The sequence below is a fragment of the Mesoplodon mirus genome, assembly GCF_964341445.2.
Source record: "Mesoplodon mirus genome assembly, chromosome: 14".
NCBI lineage: Eukaryota > Metazoa > Chordata > Mammalia > Artiodactyla > Ziphiidae > Mesoplodon > Mesoplodon mirus.
In genome coordinates this window covers 19,966,318-19,990,552 of record NC_138990.1, presented here as the reverse complement: position 1 = coordinate 19,990,552, position 24,235 = coordinate 19,966,318, and the positions used below count along the sequence as shown (strand labels likewise).

The 24,235-nt window shown below is 43.1% G+C and overlaps 1 protein-coding gene across 1 annotated transcript in view; it reads right to left on the bottom strand.

Annotated features, from left to right (window-relative positions):
- Positions 1-881: 881 nt before the first annotated feature.
- The window catches only part of IL1RL2 (interleukin 1 receptor like 2), a gene marked incomplete at its 3' end in the record, with an annotated part of 43,827 nt that continues 20,473 nt past the window's right edge, over positions 882-24,235 (bottom strand). The window contains exons 6-10 of the mRNA XM_082642788.1: positions 15,331-15,460; positions 14,420-14,556; positions 10,319-10,462; positions 3,154-3,315; positions 882-1,300 (exon numbers count right to left, since the gene is read on the bottom strand). Coding sequence (XP_082498914.1) covers positions 882-1,300; positions 3,154-3,315; positions 10,319-10,462; positions 14,420-14,556; positions 15,331-15,460 — 992 coding nt within the window. The remainder of the gene's footprint in view (positions 1,301-3,153; positions 3,316-10,318; positions 10,463-14,419; positions 14,557-15,330; positions 15,461-24,235) is intronic.

Here is a 24,235-nt window from a genome sequence, read left to right as displayed (position 1 = left end):
GACTATATATAAGCTCCAACAGTTAGGGTCTTTGAAAGTAATGATAAGAGTTTACAGCTAAATTTTAGTGTCAAAAATCTTTGTGACTTGTTAAGTCATAGACTGACCTGTGATGAGAGTGTGCTGGCTAACTGAAAGATGGCTTTGTTTACTTGGACTAGAAGTATATCCTCTTGGTGTGGTAACTGCGTCTATCATATGTGGCTCAGAATTCTGGCTGATGTAGGCCAGCTGGAAAAATAATGAGTTATTACTTATTTTGGTTTGACAGGTAAAGTCTTTCAAAGCATGGGGCCCACCGGCAGGGTGATTAATGGGCAATCTCGGTGGCACCAGAGTTGGTCCCCACAGGTCTAGGTGACCTCCAAGTTGCTTCCAGTGTCAAGGTGCTCAGACTGCGGGGTCACAGGTATTTACTTACATTTGAGGAGTGAGAGGGGCTCAGAGACACAGCAAATATTCCCTGAGGACAAGGGCCTTGAACACTGTTCAGGCATGAAGAGTCAGGGCCATTACCTTTGCCAGCCCTACCCAAGCCCACACTGCCCTCCTGTATCCTGGTTACCCAGCCCCACCGGGGCCACACCACATGCCAAACCACCTGACAGCTGAACTGCCACTCTACAACCCTCCATGTCCCATCCCCAGGGGCTCAAACGCTAATGCTCCATGCTCATCAGTGCTCATGAGTGTTCAGAGCCAGTCAGTTAATGAGGGCTTCGGGAGAGGTAATGTCTTTCCCTAAAGAAGTAGCTCTGAGCAAAATGAGCAAATAAACACAGTCCTTTCCTCAAGTACACAACTGTAAGCTTTAAGCAAATGGCCCAAATGCAATACATCCTTATTTAAATGTGAGCCACCACATGACAACCAACTGTCCATCATGGGGTGATGAACGCCACGTTGGCCTCCCACTTGCTGTCCATGAGGTCGAAGGGCGTGTGCTTTAGCAGCTGGACAGGAGGAGAAGGTGGCCACCTTTTGGGTGGCATGAGATACCTCACTTTTTTCCAGAACTTGGTCTTTGCACACTGTGACTGCTCTGTGAAGTCCCCACTCCACTGGATGGCCCCATGCTTCTGTTTGATGTACTGAATGGACTCTGGCAAGGTTGTATAGTCCTTGACCTTCTCCAGTTCAATCAGAATGACCTTTATCCCATCCTGGATGAGAACATTGTAGACTGTGATTTGTTCTTCTGACATGTTCCTTAATAGGTCAAGGCTCAGTGCTTCAGGAACTATGATGATGATCAGTCTTCTGCACAGCTTAATATTTTCATCAATGACATTGACCACATCTGGAAATAAAGAAAGAAGATGCAGAACATCTCATGATTAAAAGAGCTACAGACCACGCACTACTCAGAACAAGGATCTTATCATGTCTAACTTTGTATCTCCAAACTGAGCTGAAGGTCTGGTATATATTAGAGGATAAATACTTTAAAAAAAATAACAGACTTTAAAAGGATAGGACACATGTAGTTAGCTCAAATATTGTACTAATCTTTATTTGTGTTTTCCTCTTGTGCTTCATAGCTATTTAAATGACCAGGACTTATAAGACTAACTTGAAACCAAATAACATATCCTAATGATTTCTTGGGAAGGGGAGCGGAAAGTTCTTGAAATATCCAACTATGGATAAAACTTGGTCTTTTTTCAAAACAAAGGCCAAGTTTTATTATTATTATTATTATTTTTTTTTTTTTTTTGCGGTACACGGGCCTCTCACTGTTGTGGCCTCTCCCGTTGCGGGGCACAGGCTCCAGATGCGCAGGCTCAGCGGCCATGGCTCACAGGCCCAGCCGCTCCACGGCATGTGGGATCCTCCTGGACCGGGGCGTGAACCCGTGTCCCCTGCATCAGCAGGCGGACTCTCAACCACTGCGCCACCAGGGAAGCCCTAAAGGCCAAGTTTTATATGCTCCTTATTCTTAGGATACAAGAATAGACTGTAACTTCCCCAAGAGCACTTCCTTCTTCTCTTTTGGTTTATTTTAATATTTCTAGTGCCTACAACATTACCTGGCACGCAGCAGGTGCTCAATAAATATTTGTTGAAGAAGTGAATGAATGAATAAATATTGATATGCTTATGAAATGAGAGCTCTTCTGCAGGTTTATAGCAAGCACTGGATCACATTTTCATTTCCTCATGGAGGATGATTTCATAACTTGAAAAGGTGTGATAAGCTATGGATAGAAGCAGCCTACAAATTCAAAGTTCTTAGAAACCTTTTAAAATGACCCAGAACAGGCCACTAGGTAGTAATCTTGGTTTCCTGATGATATTTCAAATATCAGCTGTTTACTGTATCGCCTTCTAAGAAAGAGAAAGTATAGGATAAGATGGATGTTTTCATCTATTGAGTATCTAATATGTGCTAAACTCCATACTGGTCCCTACTCAGGTTTTACCTCATTTAATTCTCTCAACTGAGTCAGGGAAGCATTCTCAACCCCATTTGACAGACGAGACAACTGAGGTTCAGTGATGTTAACTGCATTTCCCAAAGCTACTCTCCTATTAAAAGGGGGAAATAAATAACTTCTATTTTATTTAGGTAGGGCAGGGTTGGCGAGAGTTGAAGTTTATAAAACCAGCCTGAAACATGAGCTCTTTTACAAATTCAAATTGACAGAAAATACTCAGCGGTTAGTCTCAAAGATGTGACAGCAAAGGACCCGTTGTCCCTTTTTAGTCTCTTGGTCAAGGTTGTGTATGTCATCATCCAGCGGTTCATACAAATGGGTCAACTATATCCTTACCCAACGTGAAAGTCACATGATTTCAACCAGGAATCCCAGTTATCCTGTTGTAGGGATGAGCCTAATGAGAGAAGAGCGCCTGGTCCTACCGCCGCAGCTCAGGGGCTGTGGGCAGGGGAGTGGAAGGCTCCCTGTGGCTCTGTGGGAAAGGCAAGCATAGCTCTTTCTGTTTGTAAAGTCAAAGAAGAGGGAGGTGTTTGGTTTTTTTTTTTTTTTTTTTGGCTGCATTGAAGCACGCAGGATCTTAGTTCCCCAACCAGGGATTGAATCTGTGCCCTCCGCAGTGGAGGCACGTAGTCCTAACCACTGGACCATCAGGGAATTTTGGTTCCTTTCTATTTTATTCATTTCTTATTTTTATACCTCATTTAAAACATACCTTGTCCAGGAAAGTCATCCCTGCCAAATATAAATAACTTGTATCCACACTGCCTCTCCAGCACCTCGGGGAGAATCTTCAACACCAGAGTGTCCACATCACGGCTCTGGCTTTCTCTTTGAGGCTTGGAGTACAAGACGTATGCATCATACAGCTTCCCATCTGAAAAGGAAATGGGACAAGCTCGTGAAATTATTCCTACCAAATTATGTGAACAAAGTGAAAATCTGAGTTGCTATCATGATGTCTTCTTCCTTGGGTTCAATGACTTCAGGGTGCCCAGTTGGCTGACTCATTGCCAAGCACTGCATCTCATTCTTTCAACACTTTAAATTTTCACTCCAATCTCTTCTTTCATGCATGGTTGTTTGAGGATAAGTTGAATGTAATTTATCTTTGTTTCTCTAGAGGTAAGGTGTCTTTTTCCCCTGGCTTTTTTCAGAATTTTTTCCCTATCTTTTATTCTGTAGTTTGAAAATGATATGCCTAGGTGTAGTTTTGTTTGTTTGTCTTTGGTATTTATCCAAATTGGAGTGCTCCGAGCTTCCTGGATCTGTGGTTTGGTATCTGACATTAATTTGGAGAAATTCTCAGTAATTAGTGTTTGAAATCTTTCTGGTCCTCTCTTTCTTCTCCTACTGGTATTCCCATTACATGTATGTTACGCTCTTTGTGGTTGTCTCACAGTCATTGGATATTTGGTTCTGTTTTTTTCCAGTCTTTGTTCTCTTTGTTTTTCAGTTTTGGAGGTTTCTACTGAGGTATCCTCAAGCCCAGAGAGTCTTTTCTTAGCAGTGTCTGGTCTAGTAATAAGCCCATCAGAAGCATTCTTCATTTTTGTTTGTTTTCTGCTAGCATTTCTTTTTGGTTATTTCTTACTATTCCCATCTGTTTACATTGCCCATCTGTTCTTGCACGCTGCCTACTTTATCCTTTAGAGTCCTAAGCATAGTAATCATAGTTGTTTTAAATTCACAGTCTGACAATTCCAACATCCCCACCATATCTAGTTCTAATGCTTGGTCTGTCTCTTCAAATTGTGGGGGTTTTTTTGCCCTCTAATAGGCCTTATAGTTTTTCTTGATAGCTGGATGTGATCTACCAGGTAAAAGGAATTGCTCTAAATAGGTCTTTAGCAACATGTGGTGAGGAATGGGGAGAGGGGAAGTATTCTCTAGTCCTATGATTAGATCTCAGTCTTTTAGTGAGCCTGGGCCTCTGGACTATGAAATTCACAAACGTTTCTCAGTGTTTTCTCCCCCCTTAGGTTGGGCAGGATGGCTAGAGAGGGTTGGAGTTTGTTATTTTCCTTTGCCCAGGCCAGTCAGGCCCCTGATAAAACCCCAGCAGGTTAGGCTCTCATTTACTAGTGTATCCTGAGGGCAGTCCTTGTTAAGAACAGAATGTTCTGGTATCTTTCAAAATAGTTCTTTTTCCCCTCTCCCTGCTGGAAGCACATAAAGGAATTTTTATCTGTTATTTACCATCAGAGCTTGGTCAGGCTCCTGGAAGTAAAACTCATGAAAGTGTGAGGGCCCCTTTATGATTGGGTCCCTGAAGAGGGTTCCCAGACCCAACTGCAATATGTGTGTGTGGAGGTTTCCCCACACCAACAAGCAATTCTTGGATGCCAGCAGGGTGTCTAAGAATTCAACTCCATTCTGACACTTTCTACCCAGAGATAGAATCAGATTGCACAGGGAAAGGGCTCAGTCCCACAAGATCACATTCCACTTCAGACGCCCAGCTGTTACCTGTGCTTCTGACCAAGGCGCTCCAAACTGGAGGTTCCAACGACTCCCCCCACCCCAATGTAAACAGCTCCTAGCAGGAAGCAGCTCTTTGCAGGAGGCCCTTTTGTCCTGTCACTCTAGCAAAGCTATATTTTAACTTAACCTTTACACCTAGTGCCTCCGAGCTTAACTAACCTCTGGCCAAAGCACACCTTTCAAATCTTTTGATCACACAATGCCTTGCCTAACCTGTTGATTCTTTTCTTAGAAGTAGAAATGAAGAATAAATAATTAACAGATGACTACATCTCTTCCCCAGCTTCCCTTTCAGTAATCTCACAAGCAGACTGTGTGAACAAGATAGCATCTAAAGAAAGATCATGCGGAGTCAACAAGCCTGCGCGCAGTGGGAGATGGTGAAGAATCTGACCCCCTTTCTCAGAGATTAACTGAGATTATTTTCCCTTTTCCCTTTAACACTTTCATGGCCACGCAGAATCTTTGGAGTTGGTTCTGGGACACCAGTCCACCTTCTCCCTGGGTTTCCAGCCTCCTGAATAAAGCAACATTTCCTTTTCCAACCAACCCTTGTCTCTCGAGTATTGGCTTTCGAGTGATGAGCAGCTGAACCTGAATTTGGTAACACTAATTCAGGATACCAGTAGCAAGTCCAGGGTGTCACCTGTACTCCGGACCAACTGGCTATAAACCAGATTCCCACAACCCCATCCTTGGGTTCGATTAATTTGCTAGAACAGACTCAGAGAAACATGTTACTTACTAGACCACTGACTTATTATATAAGGATTTTAAAGGATATGAAATCAACAGCCAGATGAGGAGATGTACAGGGCAACGGATGGAGAAGGGGTGCAGAGCATCCATGCCCTCTCTGGGGGGCACCACTCTCCCCAAACTCTACCTGCTCACCAGCCCAGAAATTCTCCAAAGCCTGTCCTTCCAGGTTTTATGGAGGCTTCATTACATAGGCTTGATTGATTAAATTAGGAGAAGGAAGCTTCACAAAGCTCATCCCTGATTCATCCTGTGCAACTGTGTCAGATGCTATTTTCCAAAAATAGCCCCAGCAGTATTCCCAGTCCCACATGTTCTTTCTGCACTTTGCCACACCCCACAAAGAGGCAGAATCTATTTCGCCTTCCTTAGAATTGGGTAAGACTCTGAAGTTGCCTTGACAAATGAACAAGGTAGAATTGATACTAGAAATTCAGGGTCTGAGTCATTAAAAAAATAATGGCTTTTACCTAGCTCTGCTGTTCTTGAAACACTAGCCCTTGGAAGCCATCACTTGCTGTGAGGAAGCCCAGTGTAGTAGCCCCCATAGAGAGATTATTTGGAGAGGAGCCCAGGCCACCAGTCAACAGCCCAAATGAGCTGCCTGTCCCCCAGCTGAAGTCCCAGGCATCATGGGGCTGAGATAGGCCACCTCCGCTTTGCCCGTCCACCCTCCTGACCCACAGAATCCATAAGCAAAATAAGTGATGGTTTTATGCCATAAAGTTTTGAGGTAATTTGATTCCCAGCCACAGTAACTGGGCCAGAATTAGGGAAATAACAATGAATAGCAACAAATAACAATGAGGTGGACCACCCCCCGCAACTGTCTACATCATCAAGAAAATTACAGAGACACAGATCTACTAGTGAGTTTCCTAAGGAAAGTGGGCCCTGCTCTCTGTGTAATGGTGGGGAAACAGGGCATCCAGGTTCTGGTGAAGTTCCTTTCATTTTCTAAGGAGATTCATACCTACTTTTGATGTTAAAGCATCTGCGTACAACCTCATTGGCTGTTGGCAAAAATACACTCATTTATTTGCACAACTTAATGTTTATGAAAGCTGCCTAAAGATTATTTGATTCCCTACTTCTCACAAGACGATGTTGCTAAATTTTAAACCTGATCAAACTGGTCCTGTGGAAAAACCAGATGGAATCAATTTGACCTTCAGGTCAGTGCGCTAACTGAATTGCATGAGTTTTTGGCATTTTTGCCCTAGCATGAAGACACTGGGAGAAAAGGCACATTAAACATGCTTTTACACTTACCATGGGAATTTTGTTGCAAGCAAAGTTCATTACATCACATGCTTTGAAAACAAGATCTCCCTACAAAACAATTTTCCTGGGGGATTGGCCCAGAAAAAGCCATGTGCTCTCATGAGCGAATGAAAAGTTTGTGTAAACAGTGCCATGAACCTTGTCATGGCTTTGCCTTCACTTTTAAAGCAAGAGCATCTTTAAAAACCATCCAAGGTGGGTCATTAACTGTCCCCTGCCCTGCTTATGTTATCATTCTACCCTTTGTTCACTGTACCTGTTTTGTTTTTGTTTTTAATTTATTTTATTTTTGGCTGCGTTGGGTCTTCGTTGCTGCGTGCAGGCCTTCTCTAGTTGCAGTGAGCGGGGGCTACTCTTCGTTGTGGTGCACGGGCTTCTCATTGCAGTGGCTTCTCTTGTTGCTAAGCATGGGCTCTAGGCACATGGGCTTCAGCAGTTGTGGCACGAGGGCTTCAGTGGTTGTGGCTCGCGGGCTCAGTTGCTCCGCGGCATGTGGGATCTTCCTGGACCAGGGCTTGAACCCGTGTCCCCTGCATTGGCAGGGGGATTCCCAACCACTGCGCCACCAGGGAAGCCCTTGTTTTTGTTTTTAATCATCTGTTCTACAGGTACATTCCCCACAAACCTATTTGGAATAAGGGGAGGCATAGACATATCTCTCGTGTAGATTTGTAAACTAACCCTTATATTTGTGTACACACATGCACACCTGGAATAAGAATTTTTAAACTCCCTCCTGTGATTTAACAGACAATAATACATAGAGCTCGTGGACTTAGGCCTGTCCATGACTCTTAATAAAACTGTGAGTTATACACAGCTCACTATTAATCACAGCTGCAGCTTGACTAATCTGGTTGGAATAAACAACTCATCACAAGAAGGACACATGTTCTCTCTCTCCCTCACTTGTATTTGTTGTCCATTACTCCACACGTTCCCAACTAACCAGAAAATATCCTCAAGGGACACAAAGCTGGAAACGGCATCCGGGACTCATCTCAGGGTCTCATCACTAACTCACTGTTGAAGTCACACTCAAAGGGGGCTCACAGGGCAGTTCTCAGAGACTGAGCTGGAGGAAATTTAATCACAAAGGGCGCGTGTACTTTTCTGACTTAAAAGGAAGAAGACCGCCGGCTGACTGTAGGTTCCCATCTCCAAATCCTCAGCCCGCCGATACCAAATCTGGGCAGCAGCCCGGTCTAAGCAGAGGGTGGGGCTCCCTGAGTCAATCAACTGTCCAGTTTCCCCTTCTCAGGGTGAGGCACGATTCTTTTTTTCTCTTCCTGCTACACTTGACCTCACTCGTGGCAGTTTCACCACACACTCCGCATTCACGCTCCGGGGATCGTGGTAAGTCAGGGAGGGAGTTCTGGGGACAACACTGAACCCACGCAGTCCCCTGTCAGTCAACAAACGAAGCGTCTCTGTGTCAGAAAAGACAAGCAGTAGTGCTGCCCTGAGGTCTCTTCTCAAACAGATGCAGGAGGACCACAGGCAGAGGTGGGCTTACGCAGAGCAGGCTCTACAGGGGCCCCGGCCCAGCTCAGCGCCTACAACACTAAAAGAGCTTCAGGCTGCATTGGACATGCAACACCGATTTCCACAAGTGAATTGTGCCGTTAAAGAAAAAAAAAAAAAAGAATCCGTTTTTTTCCAGGTTGCTCAACGGCCGCCGATTTTGAATTCTGAAATTTAACTTAAACTCCAAGTTAGGACACTTACGCTTTATCAAACATGTGGACAAACATGTGGTTTTATATGCCAAGCAGGCACTTAGTGTGACTACCACCCTTCTGTGAAATAGGGATTCCTAAAACGTGCTGGGACTCACCCCACCTCCTTGAGTTCCCGTCAACCCTGCAAGTCTATGGACTTGAAAGGGATACGTTTGTGTATCTCCGTGCAGGAAAGCTGCACAGACCTCTCTCAGCCATGTGTGACTTTTCTATCCAGTTAGGACACGTTAAAGCAGATGTATTACTTTTTTGCGAGGCCTTGATTGATCACATCTATTCTGAGATACAAAGAAAATAGCACAGAGTTAAAAGCACAGTGATGGGGGCTTCCCTGGTGGCGCAGTGGTTGAGAGTCCGCCTGCCGATGCAGGGGACACGGGTTCGTGCCCCGGTCCGGGAAGATCCCACATGCCATGGAGCGTCTGGGCCCGTGAGCCATGGCCGCTGAGCCTGTGCGTCCGGAGCCTGTGCTCCGCAACGGGAGAGGCCACAATGGTGAGAGGCCCGTGTACCGCAAAAAAAAAAAAAAAGCAGCACAGTGATGGGAAATGCCGGATCCTCAGATTTGGGATCACAGGGCACTTCTCTGGTGACAAGCGCTGGCAGGACACGGCTCCCCACGCCAAAATAAACCCACAGGCAGAGCAACAGGGGCAGCTTGCTTGGACTTTCAGACATGGGAGCCCCCTGCACCCCAGGACCCTCAGTGCTTTCCTGAGCTTCAACTCTGCTATTCCTACAGGACTCTGTGAGGCAGGTTCTGATCATTGTCCCCTCCCCTCCCCTCCCCTCCCCTCCCTCCCTCCCTTCCTCCCTCCCTCCCTCCCTTCTTTCCACCTATACCTGAGAAAGAGAAGAGAATTAAATACCTAAATCACACAGGGAGTAAGTGGAGAACTCAAGTTCAAACCCAGGTCTGTCTCTCTCCAAACTTGAGAGTTGGAGACAAATCTTTTTGGGCACCAAGCCCAGGCCCAGAAGGAGCTGCAAACACAGGCAACTCCTTGCTCTCTGTGACATAAATTCTGCATGCACATGTGCTGTGTTGAAGATGTACCGTGGACAGAGCTCACGCTGCTCCAAGAGAAATTTTTGTCTTTTGCCAACACCAGTGGATGTGAGAGCCTTCCTAAAACAGTTGCACTGGGAGCCAGAAGATGATCTGCCAGGTCACTCCTAGCTCGCAAGCCTTATGCAATCGTACAGTGCTGGTGGCTATGGGCAAATCCTTTCTCTAAAGTATGAGAAGCCCCAGGGAGACGCTCTCCTCTAAAGTTGCCAACAACACGAAAGGCAAGCTAGTAAAGATGATCAAGTAGGGCTCCCCTGGTGGCGCAGTGGTTGAGAGTACACCTGCCGATGCAGGAGACACGGGTTTGTGCCCCAGTCCAGGAAGATCCCACGTGCCACGGAGCGGCTGGGCCCGTGAGCCATGGCCGCTGAGCCTGCGCGTCCGGAGCCTGTGCTCCACAACGGGAGAGGCCACAACGGTGAGACGCCCATGTACCGCAAAAAAAAAAAAAAAAAAAAAAAAAAGATGATCAAGTATATTTACAATGGTTATACGGACGAGCAGATTCCAGGACAATGCATTTTTCAATGGTTACTCACCTTCTATGGGCCCTGCAGAATGGAAGGCACTTCGATACCAAAGTACAATGTCGATCTTAAAAACGTTGTAGATACACACAGCAGATACCGCCGCGCTGGTCAAGACAAGAAGCCCTCCTATCAAGTAAGCTCGAAAATCTGGAACTACAAATGACAGCAAAAAAAACCCCAATAAATAATAAAATAATAATACTACAAAGAGTCAATTATACACTAACTTACACAAGTCCCATTACATACGCCAGATGGGTATAAGATGACAGAGAGGGGAGCACTTAATTATTCCTTTACAGTTAAGTAATAGGTATGGGGAGTAGAATAATTTGGTCTTGATCATGAATTTGGGGAAGAAAATGTGCTCTTGGGAATCTGGAGAGGGAAATTCTGCAGACCCCTAGCTCCAGACGGTGGATGTGGCATGGCTCTGACTGCAGGAAGACAGCTCACCTATCAAAGCACACATGGCCAGGTCCTCCTTACTCAACCCTAGACTCTCCATAGGTGGAACCTGAGAACCTTTACTGGGAAAGTTCCCCAGGTGGTTCTTCTGCATGTTCTTGATTACATTACTGTTATTACTGCCTTCCCAGTTACTCAAACTTGAGCAGCAGGACCCTTGTCATAAATAAAGAACCTTCAGTTGCCTCCCCTGGAAGCCATCTCCATGGCTTCATAAGACTGGCCGAGAGCCGAACTCCCACCTCATCCCCTCTGGGCCAGCAGAGGCCGGGCTGGGCACCTGTCTGCAAGACATGGTCTCAGGAAGGGCGTTTACACTCTGCTCTGTTTTGTGAGCACATTGCCAAGCAATTAAAGCAAACGCAGTGGGCAAGAGATGACCAAGGAGAAGAAGCACTTTCTCTGGAACTCCAAGTCCCCTCAGAACATGCTCCTACATATCTGAGAAGAGGAACAGCACAGCTTTCTGCCTTACCACAGCCCAAAGCAGTGCTGTCAAAGAAGGAGGCTCTAGGAAGGAGAGAGAACTAGAAAAGAGGAAGAGGGAGAGCGGAAGAGAAATCCTCCCAATTCTTAGGATCCACCGCACATCCACCACTTCCTTCATTGGCCCCCTCCCTGGTCCTCCGGTCCCCACGGGAAAGTGTGTGTGGGTAGGAGGGTGGGCGGGAGGGCGGAGGGGAACTTACTAAAGAGCCGATCACAACCTGCCCTAGGCCACACCGTGCTGCAAACCTTTTGCAAAGAAATCTCTTTGCGTGCTTGTATGTCTTCCAATACATGGCATAATAAAGCACAATAACTAAAAACACATTCTGTGTCCCCAAAATTAATCCACCGATTAAGTCCCAGCATAGCCAAGTGGATCTGCTCTGCACGCTGGTGCCAGTTGGTCCTGACCGTGTGTTTGAACCTCTAGCTTCTATCTGTTGATGGAATCGCCTCCTCCCCACTGCCACCTCCCACTTCTGTGCTTTTTACCAGCTCTTGGAGCAACAGTGCCACCTCTCCCCTCGGGAAGACCTGTGTCTGGGGACCTTTACTATAAACATCAGGGATCTTGGCATTGCAAATGGTCGTGATAAAAAGACCATGGCCACAATATTTATGAGATTCAAAAAGCCTCTGGTAAGTAAACAGGAGTGTTGGCCTGAAATTCTTGGGTAGATCATTCACTGCATTCAGGAGTGTCGATACCCTCTGCTCTATAATTGAGCTAAAAGACAATGAAATTCCAAACAGGAAGTTAATGAATAAGTTCAAAGGAAGTATTGGCTTTGAAACTGAAATAAGTGGAAAACTCTCTGTTGAGACATCAGGTGCCCTATTGAAGGCCCTATTTAAGGGGGTATTTACCTTTTGGGTCCACATGGCTACTACCAGCCTTAAACTGAGATGGTAGCTGAGAACAAGTGATTAAAGGAAATGCATAGAAGAGCACACCCAACCCAAACAACTCTCTAGAGAGCCTGCTTCCGATAATCCAAATATGATTCACATCTGAAGGTGTCTTCAACAAAAATCAGGAAGTCCAACGGAGAAGCTGTAACCTTACTTCAGGTCCCAAGGAAACCAACAAGAGGCTTGGATTTAAGAGCGTTTGTTCCTAAGAATTTAGGGAAAACAAAACAGAGTGCACATGTCCAAATACACATTGCATGTGAGATATGAGATAAGTGTTGATAAGAACAAAGATGAGTTTAGTAAGCGTAGGTTTCCTAACTAACCTAAAACAAAGGAGATTAAGGACATGTCCCCCCCTCCTGTACGATCAGCAGGTGTTAATCGATAACATCATTCATTGCTCTGAGCCTGGACTTTGCCTCAGAATCCTTCTGAACACAGTGCTTCCACGTGGTTATTACCTATAAGGCAGTATTGACATAGAAATTGACACTGGTCTTCCTCCGTCTAGGTTGGGGCAGATTTCAGTTATAACCACTTCAGGTCTTGTGCAATTTCCAAGGCTTCCCACAATCAGGTTCCCCTCTTTTCTCTGGTGTGGACCCTGAGGCACTCTCTCCAGCAATTTTACTCCTAATGATGTATCACAAAGGAATGCTTCTACATGAGCACCAGGACCAACACACGAGAATTTCCATAGCATCATGATTTGTTAACAGTCCCAAACTGGAAACAACTCAAATGACCACATAGTTACAGTGGAATGGATACACTGTAACCTAGTTATTCAATGGAACAGGATTCAGCACTGAAAATGAATGAACTTCTGCTACACGCTACATCACCGTTGCCTCAGTGAACCCCACGAACCTAAGAAGAGAAGCAACACATCAAAGAAAACCTACTATGTAACTCTCTTTACATAAAGTTCAGAATCTGTCCAGTAAGCAGCTGGAAATGCAGAGTTGCCACATGGGAAGGGAAAATGTCATTGGACATGTGGAATTTGTTTTCACGCACACGGGGATGGCAGTTGAAACCATGAGGAAGAGGGATAGTATCAGAGAGAAGGGTATAGAAAGAGTGGCTCTGAGGACAGAATCTCAAGAATCGCCCGGATGTGCCATAGAGGGAGATGGGATGCACATGACTGATTGGGGGAAAGGGATCCCAAATGACTTTCTGTGACAAAGAAAAGCCACTGAGAAGAGGAAAAATGGACAGTGATGGCAGATGAGCCAAAACTCCTTCTACCTGAGGCACCCAAGAGGTCTCCCCCTGGTCCCGAGTGAGAAGGGGGAGGTGCTGTGTGCTCATTCACAGGAAAGGCACCTGGGGACAGTGTGACCTTGGCCTCCGGGCATGGAAGTGAGGTAGGGAAAGAGCACAGTCAGGACTGCAGGCTGCTGTGGACACACACCTACTGACTGCTGTTCAAAGGGAGGGGATGGGCACTAGTGGGAATTTAGCTAGATGCACGCAAACATGGCTTTAACTGATCCTTAAGGGACACTGGAAAATTCAAGCCCTCTCTCTTGTGTGTAGCTATCCAAAAAAAAAAAAAAAAGGTGATATCAATAGAATATAAAAAAGCTGTCTTGGTAAACTACAGGCTTGGTAAACCTCCTACAAGGTACTTCAAACCTTTCCAGATACATTTAAGAGTTGAAGGTTTTTCTTGAGATTATGATTTCATCCTTCACTACTTACTCTCTGATTCCATCACCTCCAGTGGATAATCAGCACACTCTGTACAGTGTTAAGTGCACAATCTGTGTACACACATGGAATCTGAAGCCTTCCTGCTCAGATATGAGAATTCAGCCTCTACAGATAATTTTACAAAGTTACCTGATAAAAATATACATTAGCACTTTATTTTTACATCACATGGTTTATAATAAACAACCTAAAAGCTGAAAATCACAAGTACATGATTATAAAAGTTGAGCAAGCGAGTTTAATAAAAGAATACTTCTGTTTTCTAGAGTTCTGATGCATAAAATCTCAATGCATGTTAATAGGGAGCTTTCTAAGGACACTGTAGTGAAGCCACAACCTGACCCCAAGAACATGATCAGACAGGGTATCCACTTTTATCTAGATTTCATATTGAGTTTCCCTATTTAATACCACTCTTCTGCCTCACACCAAACATTTAAAGTCACTCCTCTTTCATTTGTTTCCTTGACATCTCCTGTAACACTCAGAGCAGAATACATCCCACTAGAGTATTACCTGGGAGTTTTAGTATAACGTAAGCTGCAGACACTCCAGCGTGGCATGTGAAAGGGTGGCCATAATCTTCCATTTTCACTTCTAAGAAGGTTATGTTCACTGTGTAAAAAATATGTCCTGGAAAAACAGTGTAGTTTCTATGAAAGAAGAGCCAGTCATTAATATGTACATGAGTTGTATTTAACCAACATATTTTATAACCTTTTGTCTGGAGAATAACATTCTTTCCTGGAGAACACTTGGGGCCATCATTTCACCCTAAGAATACCCTGCTGGCTCAATAAGGTGATGGATTGTGTAGCACCAAATTTGCATTTTCTTCTGGACTGTGATGCAGAAGTGTAGTCCTTTTCATTAGAGACACCATCCTCAGCCCAAAGGGGCCTTCCCCTATCCCTCTCCACTCATCCTAACCTACCTACACTGAAAAGCCCAACACAAGTTCTTCTGCCTTTTGGCTTCATTAGTCTTGTTTCATACCACTCAACTTAAACCACCATAAATTGGGTCTACGCCACTCCATTAGCTAATGATCATGCATTGCCTCTCCCAAGAATCCCTGTGTTGTGGCCATTTTGCTATTTAAGCCTTGAAGGCCCATGGCCTTCCTAAATAGGAATGAGACTCATTGAAAGGAGTAGCGGAGAGAAACTGATCTTGCTGCTTGAAGCTATACTTTGTTGTTTTGCCTCCTCTCTCTATGATCCAAGCAGGATTAATAACATGAGCATCTTCTCTGAACCAGATGCTTGACCCCACAGTACTGAAAAGGGCTTTGAAAGCTACAACCAAAAGGAGTGAGGGGAGAGACAGTGAGAGCCCCCTAAAATAAAGCAGTACCAGCACCAAAATCATTTAGATGGAGAAATTCTTGCTAGGTTTTAGGGAAGCCAGAAAAGCAAAACACCTACTCGATTCCTTCTTGAATTCGTTCGGATTCCTTGTAGTAACTATTGACCAATGTGTTATTGACCCTCCAGCAGCGCAGGTTTGTGTTACCCCATGTGTCTGTTATATTGCAGTCCACGATGAGGGTGGAGCCTGTACAATCAAATTCATAAACACACAATGAAAACACTACCAAAGTGACCTGCTTAACAAAGGCACCTTGCTTCTGAGCCTTGAATATATTCAATTACCAAAAATGTCCCCCTGAGGTCAATGTTCACCTACTGTACATTATTCTCTCCCTGGATGGAGATGACAAGGACACATGATCTTCCAGGATGCCTACTGTACAGAGACAGTAATAAGCTGTCAAACATCACCAGCTTCAGACCAATTTTCCCACAATATCAGGGGCACACATACTGCTTCTACTCTCAGTAAACTTAGCAAAGTTTACAAAGTATTTCACACACGTTTTCTCATTCAGTCTTCTTATCTTTCAGACACTCCTACAAGGCAGAAAAGGGGCAGAGCTATTATCCCCATCTTATAGATGAGAACACTGAGGTTCAGACAGATCAAGTGCTTTGCCCAAGGTCACACATTAGAGGAAGGAAAGAGATGTGTCTCTGGTTTCCTAATTCCAAATGCAGTGATATTTCTACTTCAGCATTTGTGACCCCTACCCTTTCCCTCTTTCCTTTATCCTGCCTCCACATGCATTCAAAAATTATCTTAAATAAATTTACATTTCATCTTATTTTGCCCCTAAAGCCTAATAAATTCGATCTATTTACTACATGTAAAAATATTACTGTACTTCTAACAGTCTACTTTAAGTTTCTTTATTCTAGGTGGTATTAAGTTTTTTTTTTAATTTGTAAAATATAACACAGTTATGGTAAGAAGTATAGAGTATAAGTGTAAAGTTACCGAATTATTAAAAATCAAATATCCATATCATCTTCACCTCATCAAGAAAATAGCATATTGCCAAAACCCCAGAAGCTGCCCACTTGCTTTCCTTATTTTATATTTTATCACTTCCTACTCATCCCTGAACCCTGGCTTCCAGTGATCGATGTTTAGTTGGTGATGCTCACCCATGCTGTTGGACGTCACCATAGTCCATACAGACAATGGACCATACTAGTTCTTTGTGGTTGTTGTTGTTTTACATTTTTATTGGAGTATAATTGCTTTACACTGTTCTGTTAGTTTCTGCTGCATAACAAAGTGAATCAGCTATATGTATACATATAACCCCACATCCCCTTCCTCTTCCATCTCCCTCCCACCCTCCCTATCCCACCCTTCTAGGTGGTCACAAAGCACCAAGCTGATCTCCCTGTGCTATGCGGCTGCTTCCCACTAGCTATCTAGTTTACATTTTGTAGTGTATATATGTCCATGCCACTCTCACTTTGTCCCAGCTTACCCTTCCCCCTCCCCGTGTCCTCAAGTCCATTCTCTATGTTGGCATCTTTATTCCTGTCCTGCCCCTAAGTTCATCAGAACCACTTTTGTTTTAGATTCCGTATATATGTGTTAGCACACCATATTTGTTTTTCTTTATCTGACTTACTTCACTCTGTATGACAGACTCTAGGTCCATCTACCTCACTACAAATAACTCAATTTCATTTCTTTTTATGCCTGAGTAATATTCCATTGTATATATGTGCCACATCTTCTTTATCCATTCATCTGTCGATGGACACTTAGGTGGCTTCCATGTCCTGGCTATTGTAAATGCAGTGAACATTTGGTGCATGTATCTTTTTGAATTATGGTTTCCTCAGGGTATATGTCCAGTAGTGGGATTGCTGGGTCATATTTATTGTTTGTAGAATTTTTGTTGATGGCCATTCTGACTGGTGTGAGGTGATACCTCATTGTGGTTTTGATTTGCCTTTCTCTAATGATTAGTGATGTTGAGCATCCTTTCATGTTATTGTTGACAATCTGCATATTTTCTTTGGAGAAATGTCTGTTTAGGTCTTCTGTCCATTTTTGGATTGGGTTGTTTGATTTTTTGATATTGAGCTGCATGAGGTGCTTGTATATTTTGGAGATTAATCCTTTGTCAGTTGCTTTGTTTGCAAATATTCTCTCCCATTTTGAGGGTTGTCGTTTCATCTTGTTTATGGTTCCCTTTGCTGTGCAAACCTTTTAAGTTTCATTAGGTCCCATTTATTTTTTTTGTTTTTATTTCCATTACTCTAGGAGGAAGGTCAAAAAGGATCTTGCCGTGATTTACATCATAGAATGTTCTGCCTATGTTTTCCTCTAAGAGTTTGATAGTGTCTGGCCTTACATTTAGGTCTTTAATCTATTTTGAGTTTATTTTTGTGTATGGTGTTAGGAAGTATTCTAATTTCATTCTTTTACATGTAGCCGTCCAGTTTTCCCAGCACCACTTACTGAAGAGGCTGTCTTTTCTCCATTGTATATTCTTCCCTCCTTTGACAAAGATAAGGTAACCATATGTGTGTGGGTTTATCTCTAGGCATTCTATCTTGTACCATTGATCTATATTTCTGTTTTTGTGCCAGTACCGTACAGTCTTGATTACTGTAGCTTTGTAGTATAGTCTGAAGTCCAGGAACCTGATTCCTCCCGCTCCATTTTTCTTTCTCAAGATTGCTTTGGCTATTCGGGGTCTTTTTGTTTCCATACAAACTGTGAATTTTTTTTTCTAGTTCTGTGAAAAATGCCATTGGTAGTTTGATAGGGATTACACTAAATCTGTAGATTGCTTAGGGTAATACAGTCATTTTCACAATATTAATCCTTCCAATCCAAGAACACAGTATATCTCTCCATCTGTTTGTATTGTCTTTAATGTTTTTCATCAGTGTTGTAATTTTCTGCATACAGATCTTTTGTCTCCTTAGGTAGGTTTATTCCTGGGTATTTTATTCTTTTTGTTGCAGTGGTCAATGGGAGTGTTTCCTTAATTTCTCTAATAAAAAGATTTTTCATTTTTAGTGTATAGGAATGCAAGAGATTTCTGTGCATTAATTTTTTATCCTACAAGTTTACCAAATTCATTGATTAGCTCTAGTAGTTTTCTGGTAGCATTTTTAGGATTCTGTATGTATAGTATCACGTCATCTGCAAACAATGACAGTTTTACTTCTTCTTTTCCAATCTGTATTCCTTTTATTTCTTTTTCTTCTCTGATTGCTGTGGCTAAAACTTCCAAAACTATGTTGAATAATAGTGGTGAGAGTGGACATCCTTGTCTTGTTCCTGATCGTAGAGGAAATGGTTTCAGTTTTTCACCATTGAGAACAATGTTGGCTGTGGGTTTGTCATATATGGCCTTTATTATGTTGAGGTAGGTTCCCTCTATGTCCACTTTCTGGATAGTTTTTGTCATAAATGGGTGTTGAATTCTGTCAAAAGCTTTTTAGCAACTATTGAGATTATCATATGGTTTTTATCCTTCAATTTGTTAATATGGTATATCACATTGATTGATTTGCATATATTGCAAATCCTTGCATTCCTGGGATAAACCACACTTGGCCATGGTGTATGACACTTTTAATGTGCTGTTGGATTCTGTTTGCTTGTATTTTAGTGAGGATTTTTGCATCTATATTCATCAGTGATATTGGCCTGTAGTTTTCTTTTTTGTGACATCTTTGTCTGGTTTTGTTATCAGTGTGATGGTGGCCTCGTAGAATGAGTTTGGGAGTGCTCCTTCCTCTGCAATTTTTTAGAAGAGTTTGAGAAGAACGGGTGTTAGCTCTTCTCTAAATGTTTGATAGAATTCACCTGTCAAGCCATCTTGTCCTGGGTTTTGTTTGTTGGAAGATTTTTAATCACAGTTTCAATTTCAGTGCTTGTGATTGGTCTGTTAATTTTTTCTATTTCTTCCTGGTTCAGTCTTGGAAGGTTGTACTTTTCTAAGAATTTGTCCATTTCATCCTGGTTGTCCCTTTTATTAGCATATAGTTGCTTGTAGTAGTCTCTCATGATCCTTTGTATTTCTTCAGTGTCAGATGTTACTTCTTTTTCATTTCTAATGCTATTGATTTCAATCTTCTCCCTTTTTTCTTGATGAGTCTGGCTAATGGTTTATCAATTTTGTTTATATTCTCAAAGAACAGCTTTTAGTTTTATTGATGTTTGTTATTGTTTTCTTCATTTCTTTTTCATTTATTTCTGATCTGATCTTTATGATTTCTTTCATTCTGCTAACTTGGGGGTTTTTTTTGTTTGTTTGTTCTTCTTTCTCTAATTGCTTTAGGTGTAAGGTTAGGTTGTTTATTTGAGATCTTTTCTTGTTTCTTGAGGTAGGATTGTATTGCTATAAACTTCCCTCTTAGAACTGCTTTTGCTGCATCCCATAGGTTTTCTGTCATCGTGTTGTCACTGTCATTTGTTTCTAGGTATTTTTTGATGTCCTCTTTGATTTCTTCAGTGATCTCTTGGTTATTTAGTAGTGTCTTGTTTAGCCTCCATGTGTTTGTATATTTTACAGTTTTTTTCCTGTAATTGATATCTAGTCTCATAGCATTGTGGTCGGAAAAGATACTTAATACGATTTCAATTTTCTTAAGTTTACCAAGTCTTGATTTGGGACCCAAGATATGATCTATCCTGAAGAATGTGCTATGAGCAATTGAGAAGAAAGTGTATTCTGTTTTCTTTGGATGGAATGTCCTATAAATACCAATTAAGTCCATCTGGTCTAATGTGTCATTAAAGCTGTGTTTCCTTATTTATTTTCATTTTGGATGATGTATCCATTGGTGAAAGTGGGGTGTTAAAGTCCCCTACTATTATTGTGCTACTGTCGGTTCCCCCTTTTATGTCTGTTAGCATTTGTCTTATGTATTGAGGTGCTCCTATGTTGGGTGCATAAATATTTACAATTGTTATATATTTTTCTTCGATTGATCCCTTGATCATTATGTAGTATCTTTCTTTGTCTCTTGTAATAGTATTTATTTTAAAGTCTATTTTTTCTTATATGAGTATTGCTACTCCAGCTTTCTCTTGATTTCCACTTGCATGGAATACCTTTTTCCATCCCCTCACTTTCAGTCTGTATGTGTCCCTAGGTCTGAAGTGGGTCTCTTGACAGCATATATATGGGTCTTGTTCTTGTATCCATTCAGATAGTCTGTGTCTTTTGGTTGGCACATATAAGCCATTTACATTTAAGGTAAGTATCTATATGTATTTTCCTATGACCATTTTCTTAATTGTTTTGGGTTTGTTTTTGTAGGTCTTTTCCTTCTCTGTGTTTCCCTCCTAGAGAAGTTCCTTTAGCATTTGTTGTAAAGCTGGTTTGGTGGTGCTGAATTCTCTTAACTTTTGCTTGTCTGTAAAGGTTTAATTTCTCCATCGAATCTGAATGAGATCCTTGCTGGGTAGAGTAACCTTGGCTGTAGATTTTTCCCTTTCATAACTTTAAATGTGTCTGCCACCCCCTCTGGCTTGCAGAGTTTCTGCTGAAAGATCAGCTACTAACCTTACGGGGATTCCCTTGTATGTTTGTTGCTTTTCCCTTGCTGCTTTTAATATTTTTTCTTTGTATATAATTTTTGATAGTTTGATTAATATGTGTCTTGGCATGTTTCTCCTTGGGTTTATCCTGTATAGGACTCTCTGTGCTTCCTGGACTTCATTGACTATTTCCTTTCCCATATTAGGGAAGTTTTCAATAATCTCTTCAAATATTTTCTCAGACTCTTTCTTTTTCTCTTCTTCTGGGACCCCTATAATTCGAATGTTGGTGTGTTTAATGTTGTCCCAGAGGTCTCTGAGACTGTCCTCAATTCTTTTTTCTTTATTCAGCTCTGCAGCAGTTATTTCCACTATTCTGTCTTCCAGGTCACTTATCCATTCTTCTGCCTTAGTTATTCTTCTATTGATTCCTTCTATTTTTAATTTCATTTATTGTGTTGTTCATCATTACTTGTTTGCTCTTTAGTTCTTCTAATTCCTTGTTAAACGTTTCTTGTATGTTTTCCATCCTATTTCTGAGATTTTCGATCATCTTTAGTATCATTACTCTGAATTCTTTTTCAAGTAGACTGTCTATTTCCTCTTCATATATTTGGTCTGGTGGGTTTTTACCTTTCTCCTTCATCTGCTGCATATTTCTCTGTCTTCTCTTTTTTTTTTTTTAACTTACTGTGTTTGGGGTCTCCTTTTCACAGCCTGCAGGTTCATAGTTCCTCTTGTTGCTGGTGGGTGAGGTTGGTTCAGTGGCTTGTGTAGGCTTCCTTGTGGGGGGGACTGGTGTCTGTGTTCTGGTGGGTGGGCTGAATCTTCTCTTTCTGGTGGGCAGGGCCACGTCCGGTGGTGTGTTTTGGGTGGTCTGTGAATTTAGTATGACTTTTGGCAGCCTGTCTGCTAATGGGTGGGGTTATGTTCCTGTCTTGCTAGTTGTTTGGCATGGGATGTCCAGCACTGGGGCTTGCTGGCCATTGGATGGAGCTAGGTTTTAGTGTTGAGACAGATCTCTGGGAGAGCTCTCACCAATTAATATTACATGTGGCCAGGTGGTCTCTTGTTGTCCAACATCCTGGACACGGCTCTCCCACCTCGGAGGTCCAGGCCTGACACGCAGCCAGAGCACCAAGACCCTGCTAGCCGCACAGCACAGAAAAAAAGGAAGGTTAAAAAAAAAAAAAAAAAAGAACAGACAGAACCCCAAAACAAATGATAAAAGCAAAACTAAACAGACAAAATCACAGAAACACACACACACACACACACACACACACACAAAGAAAAAAAAAAAGAAAAGTCCCCGAACAGACAAAACCCCAAGACAAACGGTAAGAGCAAAACTATACAGATGAAATCACACAAAGAAACATACACACAGACACTCAGAAAAAGAGAGGAAAAAAAAAAGGAAGAGAACAACGAAACCAATAAACAAACCCACAGATGAAAACAAACACTAAAAACTAAACTAAGGTAAACATAGAACCGAAAACAAATCAAATACAGAAAGCAAACTCCAAGTTCACAGTTGCCCCCAATGTCCCCCGCCTCAATTTTGGGAACACTCATTGTCTATTCAGGTATTCCACACATGCAGGGTTTATCAAGCCGATTGTGGGGATTTAGTTCACTGCTCCTGAGGCTGCACAGTGAGATTTCCTTTCTCTTCTTTGTTCCCACAGCTCCTGGGGTTCAGCTTTGGTTTTGGCCCCGCCTCTGCATGTAAGTCACCCTCAGGCATCTGTTCCCCACCCAGACAGGACAGGATTAAAGCAGTGGCTGATTAGGGCTCTCTTGCTCACTCAGACCTGGGAGAGGGTGGGGTATGGTAGTCACAATTGGGATGCCAGGAGTGCCTGCTGTGGCAGAGGGCAGCATGATGTTGCAACAGCCTGAGGTGTGCCGTGTGTTCTCCTGGGGAAGTTGACTCTGGATCACAGGAGCCTGACAGTGGTGTGCTGCATAGGCTCCTTTGAGGGTATGGGTAGAGACCTGTGCTTGCACATGGGACTCTTTTTTTTTTTCCTGTGGTACACAGGCCTCTTACCGTTGTGGCCTCTCCCGTTGCGGAGCACAGGCTCCAGACGTGCAGGCTCAGCGGCCATGGCTCATGGGCCCAGCCTCTCCGTGTCATGTGGGATCTTCCTGGACCAGGGCACGAACCTGTGTCCCCTGTATCGGCAGGCAGACTCTCAACCACTGTACCACCAGGGAAGCCCCTGCACACGGGACTCTTGATGGCAGTGGTGGCAGAGGTAGCAGTCTGTCCCTGTCTCTGGCATCCAAGATTATAGCTGCGGCTCATGCTCATCTCTGGAGCTCCCGTAGGCAGTGCTTTTCTGTCTGCAGGCTCACGGAGCAGGACGCCCCTCTCCTCATGCACCCTGAAACAATAGTGTCTTGCCTCTCTGGCAGACCCAGACTTTTTCCTGGACTCTCTCTTGTCTAGCTGTGTTGCACTAGCCCACTTCAGTATGTGTTCACACAGCCAACCCCAGTCCTCTCCCTGGGGATCTGACCTTTGAAGCTCAAGCCTCAGCTCCCAGCCCCTGCCCACCCTGGCGGGTGAGCAGACAAGCCTCTCAGGCTGGTGAGTGCTGGTCGGCACCGATCCTCTATGCAGGAATCTCTCTGCTTTGCCCTCTGCACCCCTGTTGCTGTGCTCTCCTCTGTGGCTCCAAAGCTCCCCACCCCATCCCTGCCAGTGAGGGGGCTTCCTAGTGTGTGGAAACTCTTCCTCACTCACAGCTCCCTCCCAGACATGCAGGTCCCGTCCCTATTCTTTCGTCTCTTTTTTTTCTTTTGCCCTACTCAGGTACGTGGGGAGTTTCTTGCCTTTTGGGAGGTCTGAGGTCTTCTGCCAGCATTCAGTAGGTGTTCTGTAGGAGTTGATCCACACGTAGATGTATTTTTGATGTATTTGTGGGGAGGAAGGTGATCTCCACATCTTACGCCACCACCATCTTGAAGGTCTCCAACATACTAGTTCGTATTCATTTCTCTTACTGTTGCTATATACGCACTGGCATGGTTTCTATTATTTAACTCCTATGCCTATGGCCTATTTGAACTCTCTTCTCTTCTGCATGTCTCCCAGGTCACATGTGTATATACCTCATGTATAGTTGTTTAGTTGCTCTTTTTTATAGAGTTAAATGGTTAGATTATGGATTTTAATGTTTTCTACACTTATTATTAATCATAATGATATTTAAAGATACATGCTTGTTTAGAACTCACCATTGGTCACATTCCATGAAATTTGATATGTTCTCTCTGCCTTTATTTTCTAAATATTCTGTACCAATGGCTTTGGCTTAATCTAACCAAGAAAGTAAATAATTAGAAGCTAAATTTATTGTTGCTTAATTTTTTTAATTAGTGGATTTATTTTTTGTTGGGTTTATCATTGTTTTGACTTTAGCTGTAAATTTCTAGATTACCTACATG